This window comes from Rhinoderma darwinii, chromosome 4 (genome assembly GCF_050947455.1).
Source record: "Rhinoderma darwinii isolate aRhiDar2 chromosome 4, aRhiDar2.hap1, whole genome shotgun sequence".
NCBI lineage: Eukaryota > Metazoa > Chordata > Amphibia > Anura > Rhinodermatidae > Rhinoderma > Rhinoderma darwinii.
Genome location: NC_134690.1, coordinates 405091914 through 405111843, shown reverse-complemented (window position 1 = coordinate 405111843; position 19930 = coordinate 405091914). Strand labels below are relative to the sequence as shown.

Below are 19930 nucleotides of genomic sequence, written 5' to 3'. Positions count from 1 at the left end.
TTCTCTACATCTCGGGGTGATTATATTTTCCATTATATTTTTGTCTTTTTCTATTACGTTTCTCTAGCTCACAGTTCGGTCTTTTCCTCCGCAGGAAGGTTTTGTAATCGAACATTTGATGATTATGCCTGCTGGCCGGATGGACTTCCTGGATCATATGTAAATGTGTCCTGTCCCTGGTATCTTCCATGGGCACATAAAGGTAAGATACGTTGTTGGCATCACTTATTTTGGCAGTGGGATCTTTCTACTGTACATGAAGTTCAGTTGAACATTTAGAGGGAATGTTTCATGTATAAAACTTCTTATCATGAGCAATAACTTATAAAAACCTTTTGCTCACTTATTTTAAATTGATCATCTTATACTCCAGTCACACCCAGAGCTGCATTGACAATACTGCTGGCTGCCACTTTGACAACAGGCGTTCTCCTAACAATTTACGGCCCAGATCTGAGATCGCAGCACACGTTGACTAGTATTCACTAAGACTGGCAATGTGCAATTGTCGCCAAATTTATTAAAAGGCGTAGTCCTCTCTATAATTGAAACGCGTAGCAACTGTTCTATATTATTGGAATAAAATTATCTTCCATCGCCTCAAATATCCAGTTTTTGCTATATCTTTCTCTATAATTGTGGCGCATCTATGAGCAGACGTAGATTTGCACCAACATCTGAGACATTTTCTTCTTTTACACGTAATAAATGAGACCCTAAATTACATCTCCTTTGAAAACTGCGCCCGCTTGAAATGTCGCAAATGCTACCTTTAAAATAATGCACATCACTTGCGGAACGTGAGCTGTTGTCCTATGGAAGAGGCAATTAATCTAAACCCTCACTGAGCCCGATGCAAACAGTAACAAGAAAAGTTATTAAAACCAGAGCAAAAATAAAGTCGCGCCGTTGGAGTAACCAATCGGGCTGCTGCTTTCATCTTCCAAACAGCTATGAGAGCTTGAATCTGATTGGCTGCTATGAACAACTGCTCCACTTTTCATTCGCACTAGTTTCCACCATAATTAATATATACACTAAGCCTGCAGGGGGCAGCAGTGCGATATGGGGTCCTGCAGATTAAGAGCTAACAGCAAGCAGAATTGTGAGTACGGCTCTGGATATGACTAGAGGATAAGACGGGCTGTAACATAGGATCACTGTAAGATATGTCATTTCTGGAATGATGTCGATTTAACCCGTAATATGCTGTTCAGTAGAGAATCTGAGCTGTAAAGGGCTGTGCCCATGTTGGTAGGACATGAAATGACTTTATAAGATGGGAATAGACGCGAGATCACCCGTAGATCCGTGGATTCCTTCAGGACCGTTCTAGTAAAACGACTAAATCATAAGGGAAAAAAATGTTATTTATAAGGTGTAAAAATAGACGACCACGAGATTATTGGTGGCAGGAGGCGCTCGTCTAACATTTGGGACGGTCCCATGGCGCTCGTAGCCTCAGATGAATGCGCCGTGTGACCCTCCAGTATAGAGCTTGATATTTACGGGTTGTGACAGTGACGAGTCTGAGGGGTGTTAATTTATCATCCTCACCCGCCCTCCAGACGCAGCTACAGAAGAGGTGAGGAAAGCCGCAATCCTGCAAAATATCAACCTGTGAGTGATGGCCGCAGTGCAACGCTTCACCGCAATCTGCTGCACCAGAACTTCTGTCACTAAAGAAATGTTGTGTTCTCCTCAAGACAAAAATCCATGAAAGGTCACAGCAACCGTATCACACATGATAGGATTAGATACACAGCTCAGCAGACAGTATCACACATGATAGGATTAGATACAGTGGCTCAGCAGACAGTATCACACATGATAGGATTAGATGCAGTGGCTCAGCAGACAGTATCACACATGATAGGATTAGATACACAGCTCAGCAGACCATATCACACATGATAGGATTAGATACACAGCTCAGCAGACAGTATCACACATGATAGGATTAGATACACAGCTCAGCAGACAGTATCACACATGATAGGATTAGATACACAGCTCAGCAGACAGTATCACACATGATAGGATTAGATACACAGCTCAGCAGACAGTATCACACATGATAGGATTAGATACAGAGGCCCAGCAGACTGTATCACACATGATAGGATTAGATACAGCGGCTCAGCAGACAGTATCACACATGATAGGATTAGATACACAGCTCAGCAGACAGTATCACACATGATAGGATTAGATACACAGCCCAGCAGACAGTATCACACATGATAGGATTAGATACAGTGTCTCAGCAGACAGTATCACACATGATAGCATTAGATACACAGCTCAGCAGACAGTATCACACATGATAGGATTAGATACACAGATCAGCAGACAGTATCACACATGATAGGATTAGATACAGCGGCTCAGCAGAAAGTATCACACATGATAGGATTAGATACACAGCTCAGCAGAAAGTATCACACATGATAGGATTAGATACAGTGGCTCAGCAGACAGTATCACACATGATAGGATTAGATACACAGTTCAGCAGACAGTATCACACATGATAGGATTAGATACACTGGCAGCAGACAGTATCCCACATGATAGGCTTAGATACACAGCTCAGCAGACAGTATCACACATGATAGGATTAGCTACACAGCTCAGCAGACAGTATCACACATGATAGGATTAGATACAGCGGCTCAGCAGACAGTATCACACATGATAGGATTAGATACAGCATCTCAGCAGACAGTATCACACATGATAGGATTAGATACACAGCTCAGAGGACAGTATCACACATGATAGGATTAGATACACAGCTCAGCAGACAGTATCACACAGGATTAGATACAGTTGCTCAGCAGACAGTATCATACATGATAGGATTAGATACAGCGGCTCAGCAGACAGTATCACACATGATAGGATTAGATACAGCAGCTCAGCAGACAGTATCACACATGATAGGATTAGATACTGCGGCTCAGCAGACAGTATCACACGATAGGATTAGATACAGCAGCTCAGTAGACAGTATCACACATGATAGGATTAGATACACAGCTCAGAGGACAGTATCACACATGATAGGATTAGATTCAGCGGCTCAGCAGACAGTATCACACATGATAGGATTAGATACACAGCTCAGAGGACAGCATCACACATGATAGGATTAGATACACAGCTCAGCAGACAGTATCACACAGGATTAGATACAGTTGCTCAGCAGACAGTATCACACATGATAGGATTAGATACAGCGGCTCAGCAGACAATATCACACATGATAGGATTAGATACAGCAGCTCAGCAGACAGTATCACACATGATAGGATTAGATACAGCAGCTCAGCAGACAGTATCACACATGATAGGATTAGATACAGCGGCTCAGCAGACAGTATCACACATGATAGGATTAGATACAGCAGCTCAGCAGACAGTATCACACATGATAGGATTAGATACAGCAGCTCAGCAGAGAGTATCACACATGATAGGATTAGATACAGCGGCTCAGCAGACAGTATCACACATGATAGGATTAGATACAGCGGCTCAGCAGACAGTATCACACATGATAGGATTAGATACTGCGGCTCAGCAGACAGTATCACACATGATAGGATTAGATACAGCAGCTCAGTATAGCACAGTCCCTGGGGATTATTTTATAGTGTGTGTCCCCGCACGGCAGAGAACATTTGCAGTCAGATATTCGCACGCTCTGGTGGCGCGGTCCTCCCTCTCCTCGTCCTTGCACTGTTGTCGTGCTGCTCCGCTCCATACATTAGTGATGCACGTGGTAACGCTCCGTCTTGTACTCTGTAATATTTGTCTTTCTGTGGAAGAATCTGGTTTGTCTCTGCTGAAGGGAGCAAGGCTGCGATGTAAAGAATGACGAAGCGTGGGAGCCGTGGTGATGTGCACATGTGTATTATTGCCATGGATTCATGATGTGATTATTGGCTGCGTGGTACTTATAGGTAAAACACATTAAGAGACGCGTTTTACCTCTAAGAACTGTGCGGGCAATTAGAGTGATACAAAACCGCTGCAACGTGAACCGTGTGAACTCAGCCCGAGGTTAAACCCTAGGTTGGGGCACAACTCCATGTCCCGCAGCAACCAAACCTACTGGATTTCTTGCTCTGTTCGATCATGGTCATGGCATCATGTGGGTAGCAACGCATTCACTTTTATCATACCTCCCAACTTTCAAGTATCACAAAGAGGGACAACCTCTGCTTTGGCAATTTTTTTTCCTTTTAAGCCACGCCTCTAATCACACCTAATCCCCGCCCATACACACCCGGTTCAGCCCACACAGTATCATGCCAAATAGCGGCCACCATAGAGTATAATGCCCCCTAGCTGCCCTTATACAGTATAATGCCCCCTAGCTTTCCTTATACAGTATAATGCCCCCTTAGCTGCCCCTAGTGCCAGTGCCCACATATAGTGCCAGTGCCCTTGTAGATAGCACCTCAGTGTCCCCTGTAGATAGTGCCCATATAGATAGTGCCCCTATATAGTGCCACAGTGTCCATGTAGATAGTGCCCATATAGATAGTGCCCCTATATAGTGCCACAGTGTCCATGTAGATAATGCCACACCCCCATTGAAGATAGCACCACCCCCTGTAGATAGCGCTACCCCCACCCTGTAGATAGCGCCATTAGGAGCGGAATCTCTAGCCAGAGCATATGCCAGGGATTCTACGCCTAGAGGGAAGCCCTGATGTCACTGTTCATATATGAACAGTAATGTCAGTGGCTACTTCTTGAGTTGTCGACTCTGGCCAGGGATTCCGCTCCAGGAAGAGCCCCTGACATCAATATCCATATAGGGACAGTAACCTCAGGGGTTTCCTCTAGGAGCGGGATCCCCGGCCAGATCATCGGCAACGGGGATTCCGCTCAATCAGTAGCCACTGAGGTCACTGTCCATATATGACAGTGATGTCAAGGGCTTCCCCGTGCACGGCGCTTAAAGTAGCGCTGTTCCCAGGGACTTCTTGGCGAGTGGAGAAGCTCCCTCTGCTCCTCCGCTCTGAACTAATTCTGAAGAAGGGAGCTGATGGTTCCCTGCTTCAACTGTACCTGTGTTCTGAGGACACAGATACAGTTGACAGCGGGACATACCACCGGCCGCCCGGGACAGCGGGACACCTCCCGGAATACCGGACTCTCCCGCTAAATCCGGGACGGTTGGAATGTATGCTTTTATTACTTGCAATTCAGGCAGTGGGATACAGCGATCTTTGGCCGTATGATCTATGTTGCGGGCAAAGTCGCTGTATAGCCCTACCTAAACCTTCTTTCCACGTGTAGCTGATTTCCATTGAAATAAAAAATGAATCATGAGGATACATAGTGACAATCAAGTCTATCATAAAGATAACGTCAGTCACTATTCTAGTACCACAGCAGAACATTCTACATACAGACACTGATCCAGCAGGGAGATGCAGAACGATATAAGATCTGGCAGACTGAGAGCTAACAGGAAGCTAGCAGAATTCTAGATATGACTAAATTATAGTATAAGGGTATGTTCACACGAGGGCGTCCGTTACGGCTGAAATTACGGGGATGTTTCAGCCTGAAAACATCCCCGTAATTTCAGCCGTACCGGCATGTGCAGGCGCTTGAACGCCGCGTCAATTACGGCCGTAATTAGCGCTGCTATTCATTGGAGTCAATGAATAACGGCTCCAATTACGGCCAAAGAAGTGACAGGTCACTTCTTTGACGCGGGCGTCTATTTACGCGCCGTCATTTGACAGCGGCGCGTAAATATACGCCTCGTGTGAACAGACAAACGTCTGCCCATTGCTTTCAATGGGCAGATGTTTGTCAGCGCTATTGAGGCGCTATTTTCAGACGTAATTCGGGGCAAAAACGCCCGAATTACGTCCGTAAATAGGCCGTGTGAACATACCCTAAGAGGCAACAGAACTCAACATCTGTGGAAGAAAGGTAAAGTAAATCATTACAGACACTATATGGGGAAAAGTATGTGCCCCTCTCTTAATCATTATATTCCGGTGTTTCCTTCAGTCCATCCCCCCGGTGTATAACATCCGGCACTCGCCCTGCAGTCACTTTACAGACATTACTGATAGAACGGGTTAACAATCCCGTTCCGGAAGTTTCTTCCCTCCTAGATATTCCACCATCACTGTGACTGATATTATTGTACGGTGGAAGGAACCGCAGCAACTCAGCCACGAAGTGCAGACCACGTAGAGTTACAGAGCAGGGGGGGGGGGCAAGTGCTGAGGAGCAAATGCAGAAAAGTCACCAACACTCCGCTAAGTCCATAACTGCAGAGTACAGACCTCCTCGGGTATTAACATCCGTACACTGTGCCCAGGAGTATCATGGCATGGGCGCCGAGTGTTGAGGAGCACAGTGCATCTAGTTTTTTGCTGCCTCTCTACAAACTGCTCATCATTGTACCGAACTTGGATTGTTTCCGGCCCGCTCTCCGCCTCACGCTACAACCTGTTGACATTTATCTGTGTACCAACCCTGGACTGTTTCTTGACTACTCTTGCTATTATCACCCTCCAGCCTGATCGTTTTAGCCACTGGTCTGCTACAGACCTTGACAAATGTAGCATAATTGTGGATGCAGCTTTGGATGTGGCTGGAGCATAGGACAAGGTGTAACTCAAGTCCTGTGTATTGTGTTGCAATCAGCATTATGGTATCACAATCCACGGTGACACCTGACAGAACAATGCTGCTTTTGTGTTCTGCCTCGATGGTCGGGTCTGGGTAATTTACAGCAGCTGACGCTTTATGGCTGGAAGTCGATGAAACGTGAATCTTGGATTGAGCTTTTATAATTAGGCTGAACCCATAAATCGTGCGGTGTGGACACGTATCCACATATAGCAGTTTGTTACTATTGTAATTGTCTCCAGTCAGCAGAGCTGTTTATTGGCATTTTATGGGGTGAGGAGATTTTATAATTTTCTCTTCCTGTTTTCTTCTTTGTTCAAAATTATTATGAATTGTTTTGGTCAATAAATCTCTGGGGGCCAATAAAATCCAATCATAAAAACTTCCCCCCAGTCCTTAAAGGGAACCTGTACCCAGGACTGACTCCTTAGCATTAATTACATCTTATAATGCTGCACTGCAAGACTCATTTGCACCCACTAAAGAGCCCCCAAGGGGTCTGGAAAATAACTTGCCACATCCCCGGGCACACCTTGACTCCTGTATTATAGCTCATTTGATTCCACAGCTGCATTCTTAATTCTGCTTGTTTGTGGGCTGAGATATCCCAGCAACCCCTGCTTGTTCAATGTTCATACCATTTTTTTTTTAAGGTTCCTTGCAACTTTTGTTTTTCCTAAAGGGAAACATTAAAGTTGCGAGCAAGTTGCAGTAATTCTGTAATTTTATCATGAATTGCCGGTGAATCTGTCTCGCCATGGAGCCTTAACGGTGTTGTCCAGTTTAGAAAACTCATTGTCAGGCATCATTTAGACGAGCGTAATATACGCGCGTGCTTTTCACGCGTGTCGTATGCACCTATATTAGTCTATGGGGCAGTGCAGACAGTCCGTGAGTTTTGCGCAGCGTGAGTCCGCTGCGTAAAACTCACAACGTGTTCTATATTTCTGAATTTTTTGCGCATCACGCAGCCATTGAAGTCAATGGGTGTGTGAAAACCACGCAGGTCGCACGGAAGCACTTCCGTGCGAACTGCGTGGTTCGCGCAACAGCTGTCATTCTCTGAATGTAAACAGAAAAGCACCACGTGCTTTTCTGTTTACAAACATCCAAACGGAGTGTCAAAATGATGGCGGCTGCGAGAAATTCTCGCAGCCGCGCATCATACACTGATGACACACGCAGCTGTTAAGTGCCTTTTGCGCACGCAAAACGCAGCGTTTTTTGGTGCGCAAAACGCACACTCTCGTGTAAATCAGGCCTAATACACACTATTAGGGAATTCTGAGTGAATTGGGTTTCTCTGTTTAGGATCCTGAGTGGGGAGCGGTTACATAGAGCGTCTCTCTCTCTGGAGTTCCTGTCCTGTATTACACAGTCAACACATTGATACTGTGTAATCCTTCATTTCTCCTGTGGGGGAGCTGCAGGGAAACTGAACACTTACAGCCAGGTTTCCTAGAGATCACAGCTGATCGCTGGGGGTATCAGCAGGTCTCAGCTTATTATTGAGGGACCCTTCTAATAGGTAGGGACTGTCCAAAGTGGAGATCCTCTTTAGGCTGGGTTCCCACGTAGCGTAAATGCTGCAGAATTTCCGCAACGGAATTCTGTTCGGAAATTTCGCAGCATTTACAGTAGCAGCAAAGTGGATGAGATTTAGTAAATCTCATGCCCTCACTGCGGAAAATAACGCAGCGTAAATGTTAATAAATTGACAGGTCAATCACTGGCTGCAGCGTCACATGGCCTGCAACGTCATCGTCAAAGGCCGGACTACGCGCATTGAAGACTGAGGGGGTAAGTGTGAACGGATTGTTCCGCAGTGGAAAGCTCGTCCGAAAAAATGTGCAATTTTTCTGACGGAATGTACTGCGGGTTCCAGGTCGGACACGCTGCGTGATTTTTACGCAGCGAAATCGACCCATGGGATCTCAGCCTTAAGGTAGTCCTGCGCCTGGAGAATGAACCTTCTAGAATGCTTGTTTGGTCATGTCCAGTTTGTATGGGTCACATCTATGGCCGTCTTTATGGGCAACACCATAGACATTTCTAACATAACGATCGGTAGAAATCTAATCCTAAAACTGGGCCGGTTTCATTGAAAAAGTTTTTCTCGTAACTTCCAAATCTTTAGTGGTCTGCGGTAGTGAAAGGGTTGATTTTACATTCATGGTCATCTTGGGCAGTGAAGGGGTCAATGGTTTATTAAGGTTGCCTGTGGGGGATCTCCTGCTTCAGGAGGCCCTCTAGGATTTGCAGACCCTGGGCAATGGCCTATATTTCCACCCCTAAAAAACAGTCCCTGACTGGTCCCTACAGAGAGCAAACACAAACACACGGGCACTTTCGATTGTACAGAAAAGCCAAGTGGGACCAGGAGCCCCCAATTCAGGATTGATGGGTGTCCCAGTTTAGTCCTGCGGCAGAGAGCAGTCCTGACATGTAACTGTGGCCCCGGGTCGAGGACAGCGCCACCCAATTAATGGCATTACTGAGTCACTGACTTGGGGATTTGCGCCTCGTTAATTTTCGCTTTGTGTCTCCGCTTTATCTTACATTACCGTTAATTAACATTCCTCATATCTTTCATGCAGCTGCCGGTGACATTTCCAGAATACGTGTTCACTTCTGATGAAATATAAATGAGCGTTGTCAGGCAGCGCCGCCGAGGTCTCGTTACTTCTCAGCACTTTACTGGTCATTGGGAAAATTCTCACAGAAAGTTTTCAAAGTACAATTTGCCTTTACACGACTTCCAGGAGTGCGGGTCTGAGGGGACTGCACAAATCACTGACTGTCCCTGCGCTGCCTCCTCGGATATAGGATCTGATAGCAATGCTGTCACCCGTCACAGGCTATAGAGGGAAGGCCCTGCTCCCCTTGCTGGAGATTTGTTCCTAGGACGCGAGCGCTCCTTTATGCTGAACAACCATGGACCATAAATCTGCTCATCTGCAGCTTCTCTCCTACACCAAGAGCAGCTCTGAGCGACGCTTCTCTCTGCTGCCTTTGGTACTGGAGCTGCTGATCAATTGCTTGCAATAATGTCCTGCTGGAGGAGGACGACAGAGAAGTGTCACTAATAATGGAATTGTGGCAGTCACTGATAATGGCACGGTGGCAGTCACTGATAATGGAAATTTGGCAGTCACTCTTAATGGCACGGTGGCAGTCACTGATAATGGCACTGTGGCAGTCACTGATAATGGCACTGTGGCAGTCACTAATAATGGCACTGTGGCAGTCACTAATAATGGCACTGTGGCAGTCACTAATAATCCCATGGCGCCAGTCACTAATAATGGCACAGTGGCAGTCACTAATAATGGCACTGTGGCAGTCACTAATAATGGCACTGTGGCAGTCACTAATAATGGCACTGTGGCAGTCACTAATAATGGCACTGTGGCAGTCACTAATAATCCCATGGCGCCAGTCACTAATAATGGCACGGTGGCAGTCACTAATAATGGCACAGTGGCAGTCACTAATAATGGCACTGTGGCAGTCACTAATAATGGCACTGTGGCAGTCACTAATAATCCCATGGCGCCAGCCACTAATAATGGCACGGTGGCAGTCACTAATAATGGCACAGTGGCAGTCACTAATAATGGCACTGTGGCAGTCACTAATAATCCCATGGCACCAGCCACTAATAATGGCACGGTGGCAGTCACTAATAATGGCACAGTGGCAGTCACTAATAATGGCACGGTGGCAGTCACTAATAATGGCACTGTGGCAGTCACTAATAATCCCATGGCACCAGCCACTAATAATGGCACGGTGGCAGTCACTAATAATGGCACAGTGGCAGTCACTAATAATGGCACGGTGGCAGTCACTAATAATGGCACTGTGGCAGTCACTAATAATCCCATGGCGCCAGTCACTAATAATGGCACGGTGGCAGTCACTAATAATGGCACTGTGGCAGTCACTAATAATCCATGGCGCCAGCCACTAATAATGGCACGGTGGCAGTCACTAATAATGGCACAGTGGCAGTCACTAATAATCCTATGGTGGCAGTCACTAATAATCAATCCCATGGTGGCAGTCACTAATAATGCCATGGTGGCAGTCACTAATAATGGCACAGTGGCAGTAACTTTAGAGAGACTGTGGCATAATTTATAGGTCATTGTGGCTGTCATAAAACGCTATGGTTGTCACTCATGATGGCGCTATTATGGGGCACTCTAGCTGGCACTATTATGGGGCACTGTAGCTGGCACTATTATGGGGCACTCTAGCTGGCACTATTATGGGCCACTCTAGCTGGCACTGTTGTGGGGCACCCTAGCTGGCACTATTGTGGGGCACTCTAGCTGACACTATTATGGAGGCCGATTTTTACAAAGAGAACTAGAATTTTTCTCCATTGGGATATTATCTCATTTTTGTCAAAACTACATGGAGAGAACCCAGACTGTTATGCGGAGCTACAATGAATGTTTTTCCTATACAGAATCTTACTGAGGTGATTGTTCCGCTCTATAGAGACACATTTTGGGATCCCATTTATTAGGGGTAACAGAGGTAAAGTTCTCACTGTGTGGGCACTGCGGCTCCTGGGGACATCACTCTCATCATTTCCATTGTTGGTTGTATAATTGCCTCCTGACAGTCAGGGGGAGTGTGAAGAGGGGGCTGCTCTGTAATTGGCGCTTGTTAGAAACGCAGTGAGCCGCACCAACACGAATCATGTCTGATTATACACGTTATAACTTAACAGCCTGAACCATTGTCATCCATTGTGTCCTCGGCGGGATGACGACTTCTTTATTGAATGCTGTCAATAACAATGAAAAGTCATTGGAGGAAAATAATGATGATTCTATAGAGAAATATTTATTCTACAGACAGACGGCATAAGCCGTGCTCCTCCATCAATGTACACAGTCACTGACTACATGCAAATCACAGCTTCTTCCTGCTACGTGGGCTTAATCAACATCCACGGATGATGAGGAATCAGGAGCTGATAGAGTAGAAAAACATTCCAATAAACACCTGAAGACCTTTCAACATTCGTATCCCCATTGGAGGTACATCATTAGGCCGCTGGAATGCCCACAAAACCACCAGAAAGGCCACTTGGGGTTTATTGCATGAGACACGCTCCTTTTAGTTGTGTTTTGTGGGATAATCCTGCAGAAATTGGGACAGGAGACATGCACCTTAAGTTTGGGACCGTGCTGAAAGTTTTCTAAGCGTGGGCGGATCTCTTCCTGAGCAGGGGTGGGTTGGGCTCATCCATTGTTAAATAAATAAAGCTTAATATTTGTATACTGAAAAGTTCTACAACTTTCAAGATCTCTGGTTGCAGTCAGTAAATGGGACCATTTTTGTTTTACATTCGGATGGCTAAAAACTCAGTCTGACCTATACTTCTCACAGCTCAGGGTCTGTTGCAATTGTATCCAATCTAGAGAGTATCCAGTCTATGAGAAACACAGTAGGGACTCCAGACTGTTACAATTTATCTGTGCACGTGAAATGTAACAAACTCAGGACAGAAGAGAGAACATTTGCCCCAAGTGGATACAATGTTGTGCCTGCTGTGAACTGGACTTGGTCATGAAGAGTTTTGGCCTCAGAATGTGATCAGTGCATGGTTCCATTCACTGACAAGAAGCAGAAGATCTATTGTATTGAAAGGTGAGGCAATAAAACAAATGTGTTTGAAAGTTTAAGAATTCGTTTCCATGAAACTGCAAACCTCTTTATAGCTCTTGAGCAGCCCATTCGAGGTCTAAATCTGGCGTGCCTACGTTTTTGAAGGTCTTTTTCCTGTCATTTTTATTCAATTAGTCGGGGGCTGGGGGTAAAATGTTTTCAATAGTTGCTTAGCTGCATTCTGCACCTTTGTCAGTTATGGCATATTGGCGAGGAATTCGACGATTTAGGCAGCAGTCAGGAATTCTGAAGCACTGAAAAAAGGCACAAACAGGTATTCTAACATGTGGAATTATATGACCTTCAAAGTAAATCTCCCACTAGCATGAGCATTAAATCATTTTGAGGCTCAAAATTCTGTGCTGAATATCTTCCTAACATATCTCTATGGGGGTTGGAGCTATTTTTTTCTGATGCAGAGCTCCAAATTCTCTGCAAAGACAAAGGCTGGCGTTTCATTCATAACAATCATTACAAAACCCTCTGACATTATGCATAATAACCCTATGTGACATCATACATAACACTCTGTGACATCATACATAACCCTATGTGACATTATTCATAACACTGTGACATCATACATAACCCTATGTGACATCATTCATAACACTGTGACATCATACATAACCCTATGTGACATCATTCATAACACTGTGACATCATACATAACCCTATGTGACATCATTCATAACACTGTGACATCATACATAACCCTATGTGACATTATTCATAACACTGTGACATCATACATAACCCTATGTGACATCATTCATAACACTGTGACATCATACATAACCCTATGTGATATCATTCATAACACTGTGACATCATACATAACCCTATGTGACATCATTCATAACACTGTGACATCATACATAACCCTATGTGACATCATTCATAACACTGTGACATCATACATAACCCTATGTGACATCATTCATAACACTGTGACATCATACATAACCCTATGTGACATCATTCATAACACTGTGACATCATACATAACCCTATGTGACATCATACATAACCCTATGTGACATCATACATAACATTCTGGGACATATATAACCCTATGTGACATCATACATAACCCTATGTGAGATCATACATAACCCTATGTGACATCATTCATAACACTGTGACATCATACATAACCCTATGTGACATCATACATAACATTCTGTGACATCATACATAACCCTATGTGACATCATACATAACATTCTGTGACATCATACATAACCCTATGTGACATCATACATAACCCTATGTGAGATCATACATAACACTCTGTGACATCATACATAACCCTATGTGACATCATTCATAACACTGTGACATCATACATAACCCTTTGTGACATCATACATAACACTCCCAAAAATATTTGAAGCAGCACAAATTCTGATATACAGGCTTGAGAAAGACCCTCCACTTGGCACGGGAAGAAACGTTGCCATTTTTTACTGGATGTTTGACCAATAAAAGAACATATTGATTGAAATTTGGGAGACGTGTGCTGCTGTTCAACCACGCTTTTTCTGATAATTCATAAAACTGTGACATCATATATAACACTGTGACATCATACATAACCCTATGTGACATCATACATAACACTCTGTGACATCATACATAACCCTATGTGACATCATACATAACCCTATGTGACATCATACATAACCCTATGTGACATCATACATAACACTCTGTGACATCATACATAACCCTATGTGACATCATACATAACACTCTGTGACATCATACATAATCCTCTGTGACATACATAACACTCTGTGACATCACTACATAAACCTATGTGACACTGACAACAAACATAACCTTCTGTAACATCATATATAACTCTCTGTGGCCTCATTAAATAACTCTTTATGACACTGTTACATATGTATCGTTGACATAATTAAACAATGCTTAGTGACATCATATATAATCCTCTGACATCATGCACAACTCTGTGAAACTATTACATAACCCTCTGTGGCATTACTACATTACCCTCTGTGACATCATACATAACTCTCTGTGAAACTATTACATAACCCTCTGTGACATCATACATAACCCTCTGTGACATCATACATAACTCTCTGTGACATCATACATAACTCTCTGTGACATCATACATAACTCTCTGTGACACTGTATATAATCCTCTGTGGCATTACTACATTACCCTCTGTGACAAACGATCTGTGACATCATCCATAACTCTCTGTGACATCATTATATAAGCTGTTGTGCCATTACATAACCCTCTATGACATCATTACATTACCCTGAGAATGGAAAAGCTATCCCAAGGGATCCAAAATAACAAAAACGTATAACGCACGATATACTGTTTCTTAACATGGAAGTCTATTGGTGATATATCCCACTGCATGGCATACGTCACAGGTATGATTTTTATTATTATTTTTTTTTGTACCCTAGTGATGTGCGCCGTGTTCTGTCCGTGGTTTTCACGCACCCATTGACTTTAATGGGCGACTAGGTGCGTGAAAACGCACCAATATAGGACATGCAGTCAGTTTCACGCAACAGATACTCGCGGTGTGAAAACTCATGCATGTGTGAACAGCTCCATTGAAACCAATGGGTCAGTGTGCTGTGCGTTATTTCAACACACAACACAAGGACGAGATTCACGCTCGTGTGAATGAGCCCTATGAAAAATAACAAAGTTCCTCTATATCCGGCATACTATTAGATCAGCGTAAGTTGTTTGAAAAGATGGTGTCCATTTAGGGAATCCTTTGTCATGTATGCAAGAAAACTTTTGTGACATTATAAGTCCACTACATGAGTGACATCATTTAGCAGAACTCTGTGACATCATTAACCCTTTCTAACACCATTGGATAAGTATTTGTGACATTATCCTATAATTGTTTAAAGGGAATCTGTCACCAGAAATGTACCTATCAAACTAGCAACAGAGTAACATAGAGCAGTCTCACCTGAATCTAACGTTTTTTTCCTTTTTCACATGAGCGTCTCGTTTACAGAGAAAATCACTTTATTCAGTATATGCAAATTAGCTTTTTGGAGCAAGGAGGGCATCACTGTTGCTCCAAAATGCTCCGGCTTCTATCCCCAGTCCCACCCTCCCTCCTTTCTTTGATTGACAGGGGCCAGGCAGTGTAAAAGCCGAGGTTACACCTGACACTGTATTCTACTGAACGCGCACGTGCGCCTCTGCTTCATAATCGGCGTATGCGCGGTACATCCTTGTAAACTCCCTTTAAGACATAACTGGACAACCTGTGAGGTATCTGTAGACAATCGGTAGGTAGCCATTTCAGATATCTTCATGACACCATTAGATGAGTTTCTGTGAGTCCATACCTGCTCAGATGGACAATGTTCTCCTGAGACTCGGGTCATCACATACCTGCTCAGATGGACAATGTTCTCCTGAGACCCGGATCATCACGTACCTGCTCAGATGGACAATGTTCTCCTGAGACCCGGGTCATCACATACCTGCTCAGATGGACAATGTTATACTGAGACCCGGGTCATCACATACCTGCTTAGATGGACAATGTTCTCCTGAGACCCGGGTCATCACATACCTGCTCAGATGGACAATGTTATCCTGAGACCCGAGTCATCACATACCTGCTCAGATGGACAATGTTATCCTGAGACCCGGGTCATCACATACCTGCTCAGATGGACAATGTTCTCCTGAGACTCGGGTCATCACATACCTGCTCAGATGGACAATGTTCTCCTGAGACCCGGATCATCACGTACCTGCTCAGATGGACAATGTTCTCCTGAGACCCGGGTCATCACATACCTGCTCAGATGGACAATGTTATACTGAGACCCGGGTCATCACATACCTGCTCAGATGGACAATGTTCTCCTGAGACCCGGGTCATCACATACCTGCTTAGATGGACAATGTTCTCCTGAGACCCGGGTCATCACATACCTGCTCAGATGGACAATGTTATCCTGAGACCCGAGTCATCACATACCTGCTCAGATGGACAATGTTATCCTGAGACCCGGGTCATCACATACCTGCTCAGATGGACAATGTTCTCCTGAGACCCGGGTCATCACATACCTGCTCAGATGGACAATGTTATCCTGAGACCCGGGTCATCACATACCTGCTCAGATGGACAATGTTATACTGAGACCCGGGTCATCACATACCTGCTCAGATGGACAATGTTCTCCTGAGACCCGGATCATCACATACCTGCTCAGATGGACAATGTTCTCCTGAGACCCGGGTCATCACGTACCTGCTCAGATGGACAATGTTCTCCTGAGACCCGGGTCATCACGTACCTGCTCAGATGGACAATGTTCTCCTGAGACCCGGGTCATCACGTACCTGCTCAGATGGACAATGTTATCCTGAGACCCGGGTCATCACATACCTGCTCAGATGGACAATGTTATCCTGAGACCCGGGTCATCACATACCTGCTCAGATGGACAATGTTCTCCTGAGACCCGGGTCATCACATACCTGCTCAGATGGACAATGTTCTCCTGAGACCCGGGTCATCACATACCTGCTCAGATGGACAATGTTATACTGAGACCCGGGTCATCACGTACCTGCTCAGATGGACAATGTTCTCCTGAGACCCGGGTCATCACGTACCTGCTCAGATGGACAATGTTCTCCTGAGACCCGGGTCATCACGTACCTGCTCAGATGGACAATGTTCTCCTGAGACCCGGGTCATCACGTACCTGCTCAGATGGACAATGTTCTCCTGAGACCCGGGTCATCACGTACCTGCTCAGATGGACAATGTTCTCCTGAGACCCGGGTCATCACGTACCTGCTCAGATGGACAATGTTATCCTGAGACCCGAGTCATCACATACCTGCTCAGATGGACAATGTTATCCTGAGACCCGGGTCATCACATACCTGCTCAGATGGACAATGTTCTCCTGAGCCCCGGATCATCACATACCTGCTCAGATGGACAATGTTCTCCTGAGACCCGGGTCATCACGTACCTGCTCAGATGGACAATGTTCTCCTGAGACCCGTTTCATCACGTACCTGCTCAGATGGACAATGTTATCCTGAGACCCCGGTCATCACATACCTGCTCAGATGGACAATGTTATCCTGAGACCCGGGTCATCACATACCTGCTCAGATGGACAATGTTATCCTGAGACCCCGGTCATCACATACCTGCTCAGGTGGACAATGTTATCCTGAGACCCGGGTCATCAGATACCTGCTCAGATGGACAATGTTATCCTGAGACCCGGGTCATCAGATACCTGCTCAGATGGACAATGTTATCCTGAGACCCGGGTCATCACATACACCGTCATTGTAGTAGTCACCCAAGACAACTGGTTTACAATAAGAAATAGAAAATATCTGCTGCCGAGAAACAAATTAAACTTTCTACAAAAAAAAATAAAGAATTTAAAGAATAGATCGTAAATGTGCTTTATTACAACAAATATTTAATTTTTACATATTTTAGGAAGACGGTAGAAGCCCCCATAAGGGCGCATATTGCAGCTTAAAGGGGTTTTCCATAAGAGACATTAATGACATATCCACAGATACGCTGTTTTCGTAACTCCTGACCGTATAACCAGGAAGTGGTCGGTCGGCAGGCAGTGAGATCAGACAAAGCTAGAACGGGGTTTAGGGGGCCCCGTTCTGGAGATAGGTCGGGGTCCCAGAGGTGGATATGTCATAAATATCCTTCATGGGAAAACCCCTTTAATCCCTTAGTGACCAGCCGATTTTTTACGTTTTTCCGTAGTCGCATTGAAAGAGCTATGACTTTTAGTTTTTTGCATTGACAGAGCTGTATAAGGACCTGTTTTTTACCGGACAAGTTGTATTTTTTTATTAGCACCATTTTCGGGTACATATAATTTATTGTTTACCTTTTATTTGCTTGTTTGGGGGGGAATACAAAAAAAATATTCAATTTCGCCACTCTTTTTTCCCATCCTATATTTACACAGTTTACCGTGTGATATAAATAACATAATATCTTTATTCAGTGGGTCGTTACAATTGCGATAATAGCAAATTTATATAGTTTTCTTATGTTTTACTACTTTTATACAGTAAAAACACATTTTTTTTTAAATTATTTGTTTTTGTGTCGCCGTATTTTAAGAGCCATAACCTCTTTATTTTTCTGCTGACAGTTGTATGAAGGCTTTTTTTTTTTTTTTTTTACGGGACGACTTGTAGTTTTTATTGGTACCATTTTGGAATACATGCACATTTTTTATCACTATTTATCACGTTTTTTGAAGGCAGGATGAACAGAAAACAGCAATTGTTTTTTAATTTATTTTTTACGGCGTTCGCCATGCGGGTTAAATAATGTAACCGTTTTATAGTTGGGGTCGTTACGGACATGACGATACCAAATATGTGTCATTTTTAAACTTTTTTTATTTCTATAATAATGAATTTTGTAAGGAAAAAAAGGGGGTCTTTAATTTTTTTTACTTGGGATTTTTATTTTTATATTTAACTTTATTAAACTTTTTTTAAACTAGGGGACTTTACTATGCAATCATTTGATCACTTTTATAATACCCTGCAATACTTCTGTATTGCAGTGTATTATGCCTGTCAGCGTTTCGCAACCTCCTGTCGAATGTTGCGAAACGCGTGTCGAGGTTGTTAGGAAGCGGCTGTTCCTTTAATGATCTCCATGACTACTGTTCTGGCTTCTGGGCGGTTCTGTGTTTTCCTTGAGCCTATCTCTTTTCTCTATCTTTCTGCCTATCAGATTTGGTTTATTATTTATACCTGTCCTTCTCACTCTTTGTCTTTGCTTGTGGTTTTCCTTACCTTCTGGTGTATTGATCAAGCTTCTGACTAAACCCCATACCTCTCACTTTTGGACTTCTTGGAATACTGACTTCGGCTTGTCTCTTGTTAACTCCTTCTTTGATGATTTGCATTATTTGTTCCTGCCTGGCTCTGGCCTATGCTTCACCTGGTATCCACTTGCTTATTGATTTGGACTTTCTCTTTAACCCCTGGCTGACACGGTTTCCTGCTTAAGTTTGCCTGCATTGCACCTCTTATCCAACATTGAACTCTACTAAAACAACTTGGGTTCTATGCAGCAAAAACGATCCCGCCTTGCGGTGGGCTCTGACGAATACCATAGAGTAGCCTTAGACTCTGTTGATCAAAGTTGTGGCGGATTTGAGGTTGCGGATTTATCGGCACGCTCCTTCCCAGCAGTCTCCAGCAGCCTTTGGGGAATCGCTCTCTTAGCAATTCCATAACAGAGGTGTAAAGGATCTGCCAGGCACAGCTTCGGGGTTAACGCCAATAGATAATCAGTCTGCACCTGCTTCTGTGTCTGTGAGACTGACTCCGTCTTCCACCACTCAGGGTGGCAGGCTTAGGAGTGGGAGAACCTATCACAGCCTGGCCAGACGGAGCTAGCTCCCGCCCTCTGTCTATTTATACCTGCCTTTCCTGTTCCTCCTTTGCTTGTGATTCTTTTCGTTTGGTTCCTGGCCATGCTGCAGCGTCTTGTAC

General features: G+C 44.3%; 1 protein-coding gene across 1 annotated transcript in view; it reads left to right on the top strand.

The window, feature by feature from the left end:
* Positions 1-19930, top strand: part of GLP1R (glucagon like peptide 1 receptor) — a 171566-nt gene that overhangs the window by 21343 nt on the left and 130293 nt on the right. The window contains exon 2 of the mRNA XM_075863773.1: positions 95-202. Coding sequence (XP_075719888.1) covers positions 95-202 — 108 coding nt within the window. The remainder of the gene's footprint in view (positions 1-94; positions 203-19930) is intronic.